At 55.2% G+C, this 16,174-nt stretch overlaps 1 protein-coding gene across 1 annotated transcript in view; it reads right to left on the minus strand.

Moving 5' to 3' along the window:
- CORO2B (coronin 2B) overlaps positions 1 to 12,771 on the minus strand; it is a 130,902-nt gene extending 118,131 nt beyond the window's left edge. Inside the window, exon 1 of the mRNA XM_081084086.1 lies at positions 12,503 to 12,771. Coding sequence (XP_080940212.1) covers positions 12,503 to 12,517 — 15 coding nt within the window. The 5' untranslated portion in view covers positions 12,518 to 12,771. The remainder of the gene's footprint in view (positions 1 to 12,502) is intronic.
- Positions 12,772 to 16,174: the final 3,403 nt, after the last annotated feature.

Here is a 16,174-nt window from a genome sequence, read left to right on the forward strand (position 1 = left end):
TCATGCTTTGGGCCTGGCACACAAAAGCTCAGCAAATGATTTTTTAATGAATCTGGGGGATTCGTTAATTTGATTAGAGGTGAGGGGTGTGCAGGGTGGTCAGTGGTCAGGGAGCAGGACAGCCAGGTGGAGAGGTACACAGAATAACGGCCATCTTCTCCACTCCCATTTCCTGGCAAAACCTGCTCCTGGAACCAGCGGTCCTCTCTGGCCTCACTTCCCCCTCAGGGACCTCTCCTCTCCTTACTTCGAGTCCTGCCATCTATCAGTCAATGCCACCCACTGAAGGCATTACCTCTCCCAGGCTAATTTACATTTTAATAACATCTAAAAAGCCCAAAGGAACTGAATTCTGCACAGGGGCTCTGGCACGGGGGCTGGGAGGGCATTCTGGAAAAAGCAAGCACACAGCTTGCTCAGTCGTCCACTGCCAGGCCAGCGGGCTGCAACCAGACACACCAGGGGCAGGACACAGACTCCCCCTTCCCTATGGTGTGAGCCCGGGCAAGGGCTGCCCTCTCTGAGGTTCAGTTCCCCGCTCTGTAAAGTGGGGATACCAGAAGCGTTGTGGGGTTACATGAGATAAAGAATGTGTCATGCTTGGTGTGCAACTCAGAACTCGCTGCATCGTTCCTGCTGCTTTTCCAAAGCAAAAGCTGCAGAGCTTGCAGCTCCCACAGCCAGTTCCTGCACTGGTTCTCCAGGGGCCTGGGATGGTGGCTTTGTTGTGGCTCCTGAGCACCTCCCCCGCCTCCACCACCCCCCTCCCTCCTTCCCTCCACCCTCCACCTTTCATCCTCCACCTTCTTTCCCTCCCTCCCTGCCTCCCTCCCTCCAAGTCAGAGTTCCAGGGAAAACTTTGCCTAGAGATTTCTCAAGCCTGTGATAAGGTCTGGCCAGCAGAAAGCTCTTAGCAACCCAGGCTCCCAACCCAGAGGCCCTTCTAATGGTTTCAGAGAAACAAAAGAGGGACAGATCGCCTTCAGCCCAGGGTGCCAAGAGGGCCGGCTCTCCCTTGGCTTCCAAGAGGGAGAGTGGGGTTCACAGGCCACTTCGGAGGCCAGAGTGGTGGCCTGGACGTAAGACACGCGGCTGCCAGATCCCGGTAATCACAGGCCCCTGGCTGAGCAGGAAGAGCCTCAGCAGTCGCTCCGCCTGCCTCCGCCATGACCAAGCCTCAGAGCGGGGCACTCCTGGCCGGTCACTGGGGGGACCAAGCCTCCCCATTCAGGTGCCCCCTGTCATCTAGGCCAAGCTCTCCAAGTCTCCTTTCTGGAATTCCCCCCGCCACCCACTTTTCAATCAGTCCTTGGCCTGGTTTCTACTAGAAGCCTAGAAAAACCCATGGAACGGAAACTCATCCACCCGGAGCCTGCCGTGAACCCAAGGGGGCTCCAGGTCTTGCTTGGCCACTTGTGCCCCCTTAGGCAGACCTTCTAGGGCAGTGGTTCTCCACCTTGGCTGCGCATGAGAACCACCTGGGGATCTTTTTAAAATCCTGATTTCTGGGCCTCGTCCTCCGGAAATTCTGTGTCTTTGTTACTAATGTTGCGGACCCCACCCCATGACAAAGAAACAGAATTTCCGGAGGACGAGGCCCAGGAATCAGGATTGTAAGAAGATCCCCAGGGGGTTCTAACGTGCAGCCAAGGTGGGGAACCCCTGTCCTAGGGCCTCAGTTTTCTCCTCTGCAAAATGGGGCGGGGGGGGGGGACCCCATTACATCTCTTTAGAGTCCCTTCCGGCTCTAGAATCCATGGACCAACAGGAAGTGGACGTTGCCTCCGCAGCAACACCAGGACAGAGGTTAGGCCTGCTGCAACCCGAGCCGATGTTATATCTTTACACCTGGTACCCCAAAGTCTGGACCACACCCTTAACGAGTGCCGGGGAGGGACTAAGACCCCTGGCCTCGGCAAGCTCACAGTTACACAGTCAAGGCCCACGCTCATGAAACAATCAGCAAACGCCATAGGTCAGGCCTGTGCCTGCGGTGGTGCAGCAGAGACCGGGGAGCCCCAGGGACCCCGAGGCAGAGGAATCTCCAGACCCTGAAAAGGCCGGTTTCACAGAGCGACGGGGGCCCTGAAATAGCCTCAACCCATAGCAACTTCAATTTGTTCTCAGATAGTATAAAGACTATGGCAGGAAGGCTGACCCAGGGCCGTCAGAGGACAGATTTGTGATAATAAAGAGTTATCAGGTACACAGAAATCCCCTTTCCCAGAATCCCATATTTCTCAGAATCCCAAATTTCCCCTGCATTCCCGCAAACAGACCTTTCACCTGGAGGTTGGCAGGGCAGGCATAAACAGCATTTTCTTCATGCAGTTGGACAAAAAAACTCAAAAATTAATTATTTTTTGTCCCCTTCCACCAACACCTTTCTTTCTGGCTGCTCCACGTCCTGGAAATTCCCCGGGTCCCAGATCATAAAGCTATTAGTTCTGAAATCACACTCGGGGTGTTTAAACGGTTTTCTGCAAAGGCCTCAGCTAGTCAGATACCCCTTTCCATAAGCCCAAGAGAAAAGTGGATCTGAGCCCCCAGGAGTGTCAGATGTGTCTGGAGCAAAGGTCAAGGTCATTTGCCAATGCGGGACTGGGTCTTGCTGTCCAGAGTCTCAAGCAAGACTGTGCCCTGGGTGGGCCTGTCTTCCCTGCCTTCCACAGGGAACCAGGATGATTCAGATCAAGGTTTAGATCTTTACTTGGCTCACTTTTCAAACGAAAGCAGGACACCCAATTTTTATCACCAAGCATATTAAAATAGCCAAAACAGAACAGGAAGCGAGGAAAGCAGCTTTTCATCTGCAAAACCAGCCTGACAATAACAACACATAGAGGCCTTTAGAAGAGAGGAACTCATTTCTTCCACCAAAGGGGTCTGAGTCAGTTCTGAAGGCAGCGTGACAGCAGGAGAAGCAGGTTAGCTGTTGGACAGAACTGCCTAACACCGAAGGCCGTGAAACCCCAGTGGTGGGATGGGGCGGGGGGGGGGGGGGAAGGGGGCGTGAATTTGACATTACGATGAACCACCCCCTTCCATGACACCTGCAAAGCACTTTACTTCTTTTTTTCCATATTACTTCCACATTACAGCACCCTAGAAAGGTTGAGTACTAACTCCATTTTTTACAGATGAGAAAAGAGAGGCTCAGAGACACTGAGGGGCTGGCCCAAGGTCACACAGTAAGGAACAGAGTCAAGAGCCTCCAGATCCCCAGCTCTGTCAGGAAAATGTCCATGTGATATTTTTACTTTGCCCAATTAGGACCATTTTTAGTTTTTAAATCTTTGTGATGATCTGGATTGGGCCTTGGTCTTTAAAGTAAAAAAAAAAATTATATATATATATAGCTCAGGGAAGGTGCACATTTTACATGGAGTGTGTGGCACAGGATCATCCCAGCCCACAGTGGCCAGACAGAAGGCCTGGGGGGCAGGCTCAGCCCCTCACCAGCTTTGGGGACATTAGGAACTATTACCTCCCGTCCTCTCTAGGCCTCTGCTGCTGCAGCTATAGAAAGAGGACCTCAAGGGCTATCATGAAGATCAAATGAGTAGATATATATGAAACACTTCTTATATGCCTGCCAGAAAGAACACACTCGAGGAAGGTTAGCTACTTCTGTTGTTTTTGTTGATTTCACTGTTGGTTCCTTAAAAGCAGGGACCTAACACCTGGCAAAAGGCTGGGAACTGCCTACTTATAAATTGGGATTTATTAAATGAATCTAAATTCAGGTTAGGAGTCATTCTCATGTTCCTAGAAAGTGTGGAGCGCCATGGAGGCAGAGTGCTGCACCTGATGACCTCAGCTGGCTCTGGAGTGAAACTCTGAGCCTGGGGGCTTCTTCCCAGGGATTTGTGTGAGCACCCACCCAGCGGGAGCCTCCCCACACCCCCTCTGCAGTCAGCCAGAACCTCCAAGGGTCTCACCTTCTGCCTCACACAGGGGCCAGTAAGTTTAAGCCTGAGCCAGGAACTCCATGTAAAATGTGCACCTTCCCTGAGCTCAGGCAGGGCAGAAACCAAAATGCAGCCACCACCTCGTGGACTTGTAACATTAAAGTTACAAGCATGCCCAGTGCATGAAATTCGTGCACGGGAATGGTCCCTAGGCCTGGCCTGTGATCCAGGCCACCTCCCCCAGCTGCCTGCAGCTGCCCCACCCCCTAATGCCACCTACCCCCAGTTCCCCGTTTGCCATTGGGCAATCGGAGCCTGCCGGCCAGGGAAAGGGACCAAGAGGTGGTCAGTGCACCTCATAGTGACTGGTCGAGTGGTCATTCTGCTGTTAGGGTCAATTTGCATATTACCCTTTTATTATATAGGATTATTATGTAGGATAGAGAACTGGTGCACGGGTGCAGGCCAGCAGGCCTGCCCTGATGGGGGCCCCGGATCAGGGTGAGGGTCCCCACTGGGGGGCAGGCGGTTTGCAGGCCAGCCATGCCCCTGATTGAGGTGGGAGGCCTCTGCTGGGGGGCAGGGCTGGGGTGAGGGGCCATGGGCAGTTTGCAGGCCTGCCCTAATGGGGGCCCCTGATCTGGGTGGGGGTCCCCCCTGGGGGGCTAGCCAGGGCAAGGGGCTGCGGTCATTCTGGTCTCTGGTCATTCTGGTTGTTCTGATGTTTCGGTCGCTGGGCTTTTATTATATAGGATAGTTTTACTTTAAAGACCAAGGCCCAATCCAGATCATCACAAAGATTTAAAAACTAAAAATGGTCATAATTGGGCCAAGTAAAAATATAACATGGAAATGTTCCTGACAGAGCAAAATTTCCTTTTGGAAAAATAAATGACCCCTCCCTGAAGCTGCCTGTGAGCCAGGAGGGCCCCCGCTCTCCCTTACACAGCCCGGGGAGGCTCTGCGAGGGGGGCAGAGGGTTGGACAACTGAACGTGGCACTTCCACCCCCTCCTGCCCAGGTCAGTTTAAGTGGCCCAGCTCCCAGCCATCCTCCCCGTGACCATCAAACCACAGGAGGCGGGAGGGAAGAGCGGCAGAGTCAGGAGGCCGGGTCTTGCTTGCCCAGCCTGCATTCCACATCGCTGGGTGACTTTCTGCTGCTTACTTGGTGCCTCTGTGCCTGCTTCCTCCTGAGCGGAGTGGGGATGGCAACAGTAACCTACACCATGAAGTCCTGCTGAGGATGACATGAGCTCATACATGTACCGAGCCCTCGCCAATGCTGCAGGAAAGTCCTGGTGCGCTGTTTTTGACTCCAGGGATTTGCTGTGCTGTTCCCTCTGCCTGTTACCTCTCCTCAGCTCCCTCCTTTCACCTGCTGCCTCCCACTCACCCTTCATGATTCAGCTTAAAGTCGCTTCCTGACCCCCTGACTATGTCAGTCCTCTGTTGTTACTCCCCAAGTTTGCTGTACTTCTCGTTTTATAACCCCCAGGACATCCATCGTCAGCATTTCTTTAATTTTCTGTTTTCTGGATGTTAATAGCTAACACTAGCTGCTTCACGTGGATCAGCTCGTTTAATCTTTATAATAATTCTTTTAAGTACTACTATTATTAATCCCAATTCATGGATGGAGGAACAGATGTTCAGAGAGGTTAGGCAACTTGCCCGAGAACACACAGCAAGTAAACGATGCAGTGCCATCTGTCTAATTCTAAAGCTGGCATTCTTTAGAGTCGGCACCCCCCTGGGACTCAAGGGCCATATCATATCGAGAGAAGGCCACTTCTGGTAAGGGCTGCTGGCCCTTCAAGGAAATGGGGCCAGTGGTCCTGCCTCAGTCACACCTTGTTAGGCCCCTGGGCTGGCCACCTTGCCTAAGCAGCCCTATCTGATGTCAGACACCACATGTAGGAAGCCCTCCTCACCAGCACCCTCCCCCAAATTATTTATGTGGTCCCCAGCTCCAGCAAAGGCCACAGGGAAGTCTAAGCAGGACACACCCACAGTGTCGCCTTCAAGGCAAGCAGCCTTGAAACACAGCTCAGTGCCAGGACCACAGACACACAGACAGGAGCCCTCCACCTCGGGGGTGGGAGCAGAGCAGAGTGGAACCCCTGCACAAGAGGCCGGGCTGGTGGGTGAATGTGTGCTCTGGGCTCAGACAGCCCAGGCACAGAACGCCCCTCCCCCAACCACTAAACTTGCCACCTTGAGCAACTCACCTACCCTCGATGAGCCTCAATTTCCTCCTCTGGAAAATGGCATCATCCGCTGACAGATTCAACCTCATGGTTGTACTGGGTAAGTGCGATCATGCATGCCCAATGCCTGCTTAATAACTGTTATTCTCTCAATGATGGTGATCAACCCTCACAGGATGTAGACCAAGCATGTCAAACTCGCAGCCCGCGGGCCGCATGCCTCATTTATTTGGCCCGTGCTAGCCTTTGAGTTTGACATGCTTGATGTAGACCACTAGGTGATCGGATTGAGAATGTTATGGCTTAAAGTCAGAAGATGTGGATGTGCATCCCAGCTCTGACCCACATTAGCTCTGTGACCAGGCTGTGGCCATCTCTCCACTCAGACTCCATTTAGTCCTCTGTACACAGGGGGAACCCCACCGTGGGACCTTCGAAGGGATTCGGTGCAGTAACCCATGCTTGTAGTCTGTAAACAGGACAGTCCTGAGCAAGCCGGTGCCTCCCACCAGGGTGTTAATTGGAAGGAGGGTGCCAGCCAGAAACCAATTCCGAAGTCCCTCCAGGGGCCTCTGTCAGGGAGCAGAGGGGAGGGGCCCGGAAGGTTGGGTGGCAGCTCCTCCCCTACTTCCCACCCTCCTCCCCCACTCTTGCTCCTTCACAGCTGGTCCCACACTCCAGGCCCACAAAGGGGAGGCTCGTTGTAAACAGCTTCTTTTCATGTGGAAGCCACTGGATTTACATCTGTCCTTCCCTGGCAGGGCCTGCTCCAAGCCAGCTGCTCTGAGGCCTGAGTCTGCGGGGTCCACCGGCAGAGAAAGGCAGGGGAACAGAATAAACTGATCTGGAGACGAGGAAAGGAGAGGGTGCTGTGCACACGGGGAATGTGCACATTCTCTCATCTCATGGACACCAGACAAATTCTGTGGCCAGCACATCCAAATCAGATTCTGGCTTGCGCGGTGCCAGGAGCCGGCGGCAGCTGAGGCCATGTCTGCTACAGACTAGCCAACCGGGAGAGAAATGGAAAAACTCACTCCATCACTGAGCTGCCAGGGTCTAGAGCTGCCAGGCCGTTGGTCCAGCCAGTGTCCACACTCCCAAACTGGCCGAGCTCAAGTCTAGGCTCACTCTCCACAGGGCCACCCAACTGTGGGGTGATTCTGGGGCCCTGGGGAGCCTCACAATCCGTCCCACGAGCCTCTAAGAGATGCCATAGGTGCCAAGGTGGCAATGCCCCCGGGCAAGAGAACATAAGCCTGTGGATACCCTCAAATAACTCACCAGAGCTCTTCTGGAGAGTGAGTTTCATTGCCTGTAAGGAGAGATCATCAGGAAGGAAAGAGTCTGCATTTATTGAGCAAGCAGGATAGACCTCTCGCCTGGACTTCAAGGCTCCTTGCTCAGGACATCTCCTTCATCTCCATCTCCTCAGAGGTTCTGGACAGCGGGCGCAATGGCTTACGCGTTCTTTCACCCCAATGCCTAGCACAGGGCCTGGCCTCGAGCAGGGGCTCCAAGGGTGCTAGCTAAAGAAATGAGTGAATGGGGGCCTCACACCCTCTGCATGAGAATGCTTGATATCTGGAAGAACTGACAGGAAGGAGGAGGTATAATGAGAGCATGAAGTAGAGAGGCAGAAACCCCACCCCCAAGTGCAGGGAGTTTGGTGTGTGCCTTTTAACTGAGGCTCTGTGACATGCTGGCTCTCACATCTCTTCTCCAGTAAGAGCCAGACAGGAAAGAGGTGCTGGGGAGAGGGATGTTGGCCGGGGGTGGGGGGGGGGGGCGGTGGAAGAGAGGGAGGAATGGGGCCTAGGCATCTCCTTCATAGGCTAGATTCTGGGTCAAGGATTTGGAGGTAGAGAAGCCTCGCCATCCCTCCCTTCCCATCCTGATCCTGGGTATAGCTAGGGCTCCCATATACCTTCAACCCCAACATTTGTCTCCAAGGGAAGAGGCTGCCCAGCAGAGGGAAAGCCAGACCCCAGCCGACCAGGTTGGCCTGTACAGTGGGGTCACTGGAGTGGGCTGCCTGTGACTGGGCTGCCTGAAATCCCCTCACAGGGCGGCCAGGGGTAAGGAGCACTGGCCACAGTCAGGAGCACCAGGCTCCAGACCCTTCAGCCTCCAACTTGCTGAGCGACTTTAGGCAGCTCCCCATTCTGTGCCCTGGGCGTCAGCTCCTTCTCCTGTCAAGGGAGAGGGTTGGATGATTTGACAGCACAGACATGCTGTTCTCCTACAAGCCACTCTATAGGGGCCCTAGAGTCACGTGATCTTTGTCAAACAATTAACTGTTACTAGTTACCTGGGAGAGCAACACCGTCCTCGTTCCTATCACACTGAGCAGGCGCCAGGGCTGCCAGCAGTGCGCTGAGCTCTGCCAGGACAGGGGCAGGCGAGAGAAGGCTGACCTGAAGGAATAAGGTCCAGGAGTGGCTGACATGCTGCTTGTGGACCTGAAATCAGGTCCCGGAGAGGGAGTGCTGGCCTCCTCTTTGCCCACATCCTCCGGCTTAGTTCTCCTGAGGTATGGCAGGCACTCCTGGGGCTCAGGGTACTGTATTCCTGACAGCTGACCCACCAAACCAGCCTCGAGAACTGGGAAAGCACTGCGCTCACGGGCTCCAGCCTAACAAGGCACACCTGGGAGCCAGGACGCCCAGTCACACCGCCACCACCTTTCTTACCCAGAAGCCCCACCTCTGGTCACATCCCAGACAAAAGCCAGGAAATCACACCAAGGCCCTTTGCTCATAGCCACTGACTTGTACTCTGCACACAGTGCTAACCGTTTTCTTCTGGTTTGTTTTGTGTGTGTTTTTTCCAGGTGGCGGCAGTTTAGGAAAGGGTGTTAAGAACAGGAGAAGTACTGCTAGTCTGGCATCTTGCTGACATGGAATACAGATAGAAAAATTACTAAAAGCAGGCACAAGAACTCAAAGAGTAAAATCATCTGGAATAAAATCGTCTTGTTACTAGGAAAGCAGCCCTACTTCTTCTCCCCTGACTTGCCCATGGAAGGATTCTAGACTGAACCTGGGAGGAGGTGAAGCCTGGCTCTCCTGTGGCTGGCCAAGGTCAGGGAAGCTGTTTCTGGTCCCTCCCACTCCTCTCTCTCTCTTTTTTATTCCTTTCTCCTCCTCCTCATTACATAAAGAAACTAAGGTCGCTTATTAGACACACGCAATAAAATACAGTTTGAAAAGTCATAACCAGGAGCAAAGCCAGCGGGCAAGGTCACCATCTGCATGGCTCTGTATCTCTAGTGCTGATTAGGGCAGAAGTCCCTCCAGGACCTACCCCCTCACCCCCAGGCTTTATATGTAGCTCCACCAGCTGCACCCCACAATGAAGGAGAATAGGGATATGCCTGAGAGGCAGGGTGGTAAGGGGTAAAGCAGAGGCCCGCCTCCCCTCAGGAAGTGCTACTGACCATCTAGCAGCATGCCCCTCTGATCTCGCCTCCGCTGTCCAGGATCTCTGGACTAGCAAGATGATCTCTTGCAAGCCACACCTAACCTCTGACACAAAAGCTCAGTCCAAGTGCAGGGAGCTAGGCTCCCCCAAAAGGGATGACCTTGTGCCTGGAGGAGGAGCAGCAAGGGCTGAGGTCTCACCCTCTAAGCCAACGGTTCTCAACCTATGGGTCACGACCCCTTTGGGGGTCGAACGACCCTTTCACAGGGGTCGCCTAAGACCATCGGAAAACACATATATAATTACATATTGTTTTTGTGATTAATCACTGTGCTTTAATTATGTTCAATTTGTAACAATGAAAATACATCCTGCATATCAGATATTTACATGACGATGCATAACAGTAGCAAAATTACAGTTATGAAGTAGCAACGAAAATAATTTTATGGTTGGGGGCCACCACAACATGAGGAACTGTATGAAAGGGTCGCGGCATTAGGAAGGTTGAGAACCACTGCTCTAAGCCATTGCCTCCCCGGCCCCCCACCCCCAGTTTGTAAGTAGTGATCCCACCTCCCAGATGTCCTTTCGGGATCTTCTTCATATCTGTCTTGTAACCAAACCGCCTCCCAGAGAACAAAGAGCCCCCTATCTCCGTGAGAGCTGGCTTCCTTGCTGAAGCTGAAGATGTCTAAAGGCCCAGCAGGAGGAACTCTAGGCATCTTCAAACCCTATTCCTCCATTTCACAGATGGGAAACAGAGACCCAGAGGTGGAACTGACTGGCCCGGGTCACACGGCCTTCTCAGTGGCTGCCACAGGACTAGAGGCCAGGCCTTCCGACGCCCAGAGCACTGGCTTCTTCTGGAACTTGTAGAGGCACCTCCTCCAGCAGGCTCCCAGGAAGCAGGCCTGCACACAGGCCCCTCTCCTGCAGCCGCCTGCTCTGCTCCTCCAGCCCTCCCCACAGGAACGCTCTGAAGGACTGGCAAGGGTGAAGAAGACAGGGTTACGGTGGGGGTTTTATTTAATCCCCGGAGCTGGCTTAGACTGATGCCACGCTGGTTAGAGCAGGAGGAGAGAGACACAGAGGGTTTTGGTGGGGATGGGAAAACAGTACTGAATACTCACTGGGCATTAAGAAGGCAGGCCTTCCCCGTGGGCTTAACAAACAAGTACCCACCTTCGTGGACTCCCTACCCCAGGGGCTACCTCCAAGCACTGACCCCCTACCATGGAAATAATCCAGTCTCCAGGGTGCTCAACACTGCACAGCAATGGGAAGGTCATAGGCCACAGATACGACAGACCTCAGGGCAAACCCCAGCTTTGCTACTTACTCACTGTGTGACCTTAAGCGAATCTTGTATCACTCTGAGCCGCAGTTTCTTCCTCTGTTAAAGGTGCTAAACACACCTGCCTTGTAGGCCTCCTGGGTAGGTAGGCATCCTGGCTCACATGCATAAAGAGACGCAGGGGAGGCACTGAATCAAATCTCAGTGCCATTATTACACATCTCACATCCTTTATCTCTCATCCCGGCCTACCCATTCTTCTTCTTCCCTTTGACATTAATAACCTTAATAATAATCATCCTTCCCAGATGAATAGCCTGTGTAGCGTTTCAAAACACTAAGCATCCTACTCGCTGTGGGTCACGGCAGCCCTGCCAGTAGTAGCCAGAGCTAAGGTGGACCCCCAGCCCCCAAGTTCATCTTCCCACAATGTTTCCAAGTCCCAGTTTTGGAATTGAGCCCAAATACCCTGAACAAATATGTTGTCTTGTAGCAGATCTCATGGGGGCCTGGGTGGCCCCTGACTTATCAGACGGAGCCAGAACTACCCCTCCCGTTGCTACCATGGCTGACCCTCCACCTGGTCCACTGCTCTGACCAGAGCAAACTGCCCTTCCCATTTGGCCTCCAACTCTCCAATCCTGAGAGCCAGCTGGACAGCGAGTGGAGTCTGGCCTTGGGTGCATGGATCGCCAAACCCAAGGCCAGCGTCAGGCTGTGAGCTCCTCACAGGGACAGAACTCCCTCAAAAGTGTGGGTTCACATCCTTGATTCATTTGTTCTTCAACTGCCCAGCACTACCCTCAGGATCCATATTATCATCCTCATATTCCACAAAAGGAAACTGAGGCCCAAAGAAGAAGGGCCCAGGCAAGATCACCCAGGGTTTGGGTAGAGTGGGGAGTGAGTTCAGGTCCTGCTAGTCTCCTGGCCCTGGGCACCTTCCAGTATCCTGTCTGCTTTCCTCTTCACCACTTCCTCCTCAGAACCGAGAAACCCCAAAGTCCCTCCAATAAACCTGGCCCCCATGGCAAGGTCCAAACACCCTCCTCAATGTTGAGGCTGCCAGAATGCCCATCTTCTCCTCCCTGGCACATTCCCTCCCCGCATCTTCAAGCTGGTCACCTCTGAACCTTTCCTATCCCCACTAGCAACTCCCGGGGCTGGGGAGCGCCTTCTCCATTGAGTGGCGTTGGCGAAGGGCCAGAGTCCCTGGGATTGGCGGCAGAGGCCGGCAGGTGTGGTGGGCTTTCCCCTCCAGGGGCCTCCTCTGGGCGGCAAGCCCATTCCCACACCGCTGCCAGCACCAGTCCCTGCCAGCGCCTCTCCCCGGGGCGCGCTCCAAGGGGGGACACCAAGGAGCTGCCCAACACTGCTCTCCAGGGGTTAAAAATGCAGCATCCGAAACAAGGGTTAAAAATGCAGTCCTGGGGTTGGGCTGGCCAGGAGGCTTGTTGTCCAAAGCGCCACAGCGGGCCGCCAAAGCCGCATCCTCCCCCTTCCCTCTGCGGTCCTTGGGGGCCGGAGCGACTCCAGCGACTGGGGGAGCTAAGGAGGCGCACGCCGCACCTCCCCGGCATCGCGCCCCCTCCTCCCTCCCACCCCCGCGTCCCCGCAGCCCGGGCGGAGGGCTGTCGGCGCCGGCGGGTCCCGGCCGCTTACCTTTGTGACAGTCATGCAGGAACTCGGGGCGCTGCCGGGCGCGGGCGCGGCGTGCGGGGGCGACGGCCGGGGTCCGCCTGCGGCCCGGGCGGCGGCGGGAAGGGGTCCCGCGCGGTTCGCGCGCTCGCGGCCGGGGCGGCTCTGGGCGCGCTCCCCACGCCCCGCGGAAGGCTCGGCCGAGCCGTGGGGCCCGCGCTCCGGGCGGGCGGGCAGCGCGCAGGGACCGCTCGTCGGCGCTCGCCCGCCGCTCTTCGCTGATGTCAGCCCCAAATGTGCATTTATAATAGATGAGCCTCTTTCGCCGCAGGAAGGCGAGGCAGGAAGAAAGGGAGCGAGGGAGCGGGCCCGGGCTGGGGGGCGGGGGGAGGAAGAGGGGCCGGGAACTCGCTACAAAGGAGGAGGCGGAGGGAGGAGGGGGAGGAGGAAGCGCCCGCCCGCCCGCCCGCGGCCGTGCCCCGCGCCTCCGGCCCGTGTCGCTGGCCGCTGGGCACCGCCGCTCCTGGGCCTGGGCCGGGCGCGAGGCGGGCGGGCGGCCTTAACCCCTTCCGGCCCGCGGACGCCGGGCGGCTGGGCGAGCGGGGGCCTGGCACCTGCTGGCCGGGGAGAGGGCGGCAGCCCGGGTTCTCAGTGCCCCGCTGGCCCGGGGGCGCTGGTGAAATCACGCGCTGGGCGGCCGAGGCGCCGCGCTGGACCGCCGGGTCGCCCCCTGGAGGTTCGCCAAGTCGGCCCGCGGGCCAGGAGGGGCGCTCGGCTCCGCGGAGAGGGGCGTGGCAGCCTCCAGCCCTGAGTCCGCCGCGGCCCTTCCCCACGCAAACCCCAGGCACAAGGTCGCCGAGTGGCTTGTGTACGCGATTGTTTGAATCCAATTCTCCAAGCGATTAGCTGGCCCAGGGGGAGCAGAGCCAATGTTACGGAGGAAGAAACAGCACCGGAGTGGAAAGTGACTTCGACAAGGACACGCGGTGGGACTGCCCCCAGGCGTTTCTCCGCGACCCGCGGGGCGCAAGCTCTCCACGGCCCTGGTACCCGTGGCGATAAGAGATGCCTGCTAGTGGCTGGGAGGGCCCCTGCCCCAGGTGTGCCCACACTGCCCTTGGTGCAGCGCTGGTCGGGAGAACACAGGTGCCACCAGTGATGTGACCTAATCCTGACCTGGGTCACACCATATCCTGGAGCTGTTGCGGGGGCTTGAGGGACAATCACCGGAAGGTGACCCCGCCACCGGAGTACCTGAGAAGAACCTGTTTGTGCCTACACTGAACCACTGACGGCTAAGACTGAGCAGGGGACAGGTTAGCTCGGATGGCGCGGATGGCGCGTGCAGGGCTTTTTGATGCATCACCACCTCACTGCAAGCCCGGAAGTGCTGGCTTCCTGTTACACCAAGATTTACATCCAAATTAAGTATATCACAAGGCAGTCAACTCGGTGGGTGACCACCTGTGTGTACAAGAGGCCAGGAGAACACAGGAGGCCTGATGCCTGCCTTCAAGAAGCACACTTGCTACACTACCGCAATAAGAAGGGGCAGCTGTAGAGAGCTTTGTGGATCATCACGCTAACTTTCTGTGCATTTCCTCTTGTGGTCCAAAATGCCACAGTAGGAGACAGGAATTACCATCCTCATGTTGCTGAGTGAACAGAGGGGAGGAGACCTGCCTAAAATCACACGGTGATGAACAGAACTCGTGTATTTTGGATCTGTGTGTTCCAGGGCCACTCGGCCTGGATGCCGTATTTGCGCCCCCGCCTGTCTTAGCAGCTGGATGAATGCCTATGAGTCCTGGTTTCACACCGGAGGACTTTGAGTAACTTCACTAAATCTCTTGGGTAGCAGATGTTGCCACCCGCCTCGGGCATCTCATTTGTGCAGAAATTCCAAGGTGTTGCCCACGCTGGACCTCAAACCTTGACCACAGTGTTCACGCCACCCTTCTGCACTAACCCAGCCCTCCCTACCTCTCACCATCCCACCTCCTTGCCATACTCTGACAACTGCCGCACCCCTGGTTCCACCAGTTGCATTTGGCTGTGAGTATCTGGACTTCTTTTCATGGGCTTCCTGTTGGTGTACACGGTGAGCTGGGAAGCATCCTGCACACAGGGCACATCTTCCCTTACTGGGTACCCCTGGGCAGTCTGTAGGTGCTCAGCAAACATTGACCCCCAAAACAAATCAGTCAACATAAACCTTAGGTCTGTAGCAGAAGGAATTTAGATTAGACCCACAGACGCATTTGCTCTCAGCAAGCTGTCCAGCTTCAAGAGGGGTCACAGTCCCTGTCTGGACTGTCAGCCTCGAGACAGGAGGATGCCCCTAAAACCTTTCCAGGATCTCCAGCCCTTGGAAGCCATTAAAAGGCAACTCAGAGACACGAATCCCCTCCCCCCATGGCTGTGACTTGTCCACCTTTATCTCTCATGGATGTTTCAATTCCCAGATTGCCATCCTCGGCTACCCAGCATGCCTCTTGGCACCCTCCCCACCATCCACCAGCCTTACAGACTCTGGGAATGAGACAAATGCTTAATATCAGCTTGAGCCAAATGTAATTAGGAACATCAATCTGCTGCCCACAACCCACGTGACAGGCTCCAAAGGCAGAAAGAAAATGATTCTAATGCCTCCCATGTTGCCGGCTCACCCCTCGTGTCACATCTCTCCATCCGAACGGAGGCCTGGAAGAGGAAGCGTCTCAAAGAACTGCGTCCCCTTGTCAGGTCAAGGGCTTGGCCTACAGGAGACTCTCAGAAATGTGTGCGTTTTCTCTGGTGCAGTGTCTACACCACAATACCTCCCACTCGGGGTCCCCAGCACATGGCCCATCTTCATTTGGACTCTCCCCAAAGCAGAGCCTCACAAAGGAATGGGACGCTGGTGGTTTAATTGGAAGGTGCCCTGGGAAGCAGAAGTGGAAGAGAGGGCAAGATGTGGGTAGTGAGATTGGGAAGGAGGAAGAGCCAATAGAAAGACTGGCTTCATACTGTGTGTTCTCAAGGTCACGGCTGGAGGAAAGGGGGCCAGTTCCCCAGAGACCTCTGGGATGTGTCCAGGATTGGTTGCCCGAGTCAGCCAGCAGGCATTTACCCACAGGCTTCTCTTCCTCCCTGTTTGAGGGCTGCCCCTTGGGGCATTACTTCAGCTTGAAGAATGCCCTGGGGCAGAAGTGGAAAGACCCCACCCCACCCCCAGCTTACCTGATGCAGTCAGCTCAAGTCTGAGCTTCCTCAAACCATCCACTGAGCTGCAGGTGACACCAGAGGGAGGCTGAGGGAATGTGTTACGAACTGTGGAGTAACTAAGAGTGTGCAGTCATAGATCCGCTCTCCTCGAGACACTTTCATGGCTCCCTGCTTTGGACCAGGCTCTCTCCTCAGCCTCCAATGCCTTTACCCCTCTTTCTCTGTGTAGCAAACTCCTATTCCCCTTTCAAAGCCCAGCTCAATGGCACCTCCTCTATGGATTAAATATATTTGTCTTGTGGTGTGTGGGGGAGGTTTGTTTTTATATTTATTATTATTTTTTTTTGTTTTGTTAATCCTCACCTGAGCATATTTTTTCCGTTGTATCTGGAGAGAGGGGAAGGGAGCTCCCAACACTTGCAGCGTGTCCACATTAGATACCACGGCACCTGTCGCTGCTGCCTTTCAGTCCCTCATCATTTGCAAAGA

The sequence above is a fragment of the Myotis nattereri genome, assembly GCF_964212035.1.
Source record: "Myotis nattereri genome assembly, chromosome: 1".
NCBI classification, from domain to species: Eukaryota; Metazoa; Chordata; class Mammalia; order Chiroptera; family Vespertilionidae; genus Myotis; species Myotis nattereri.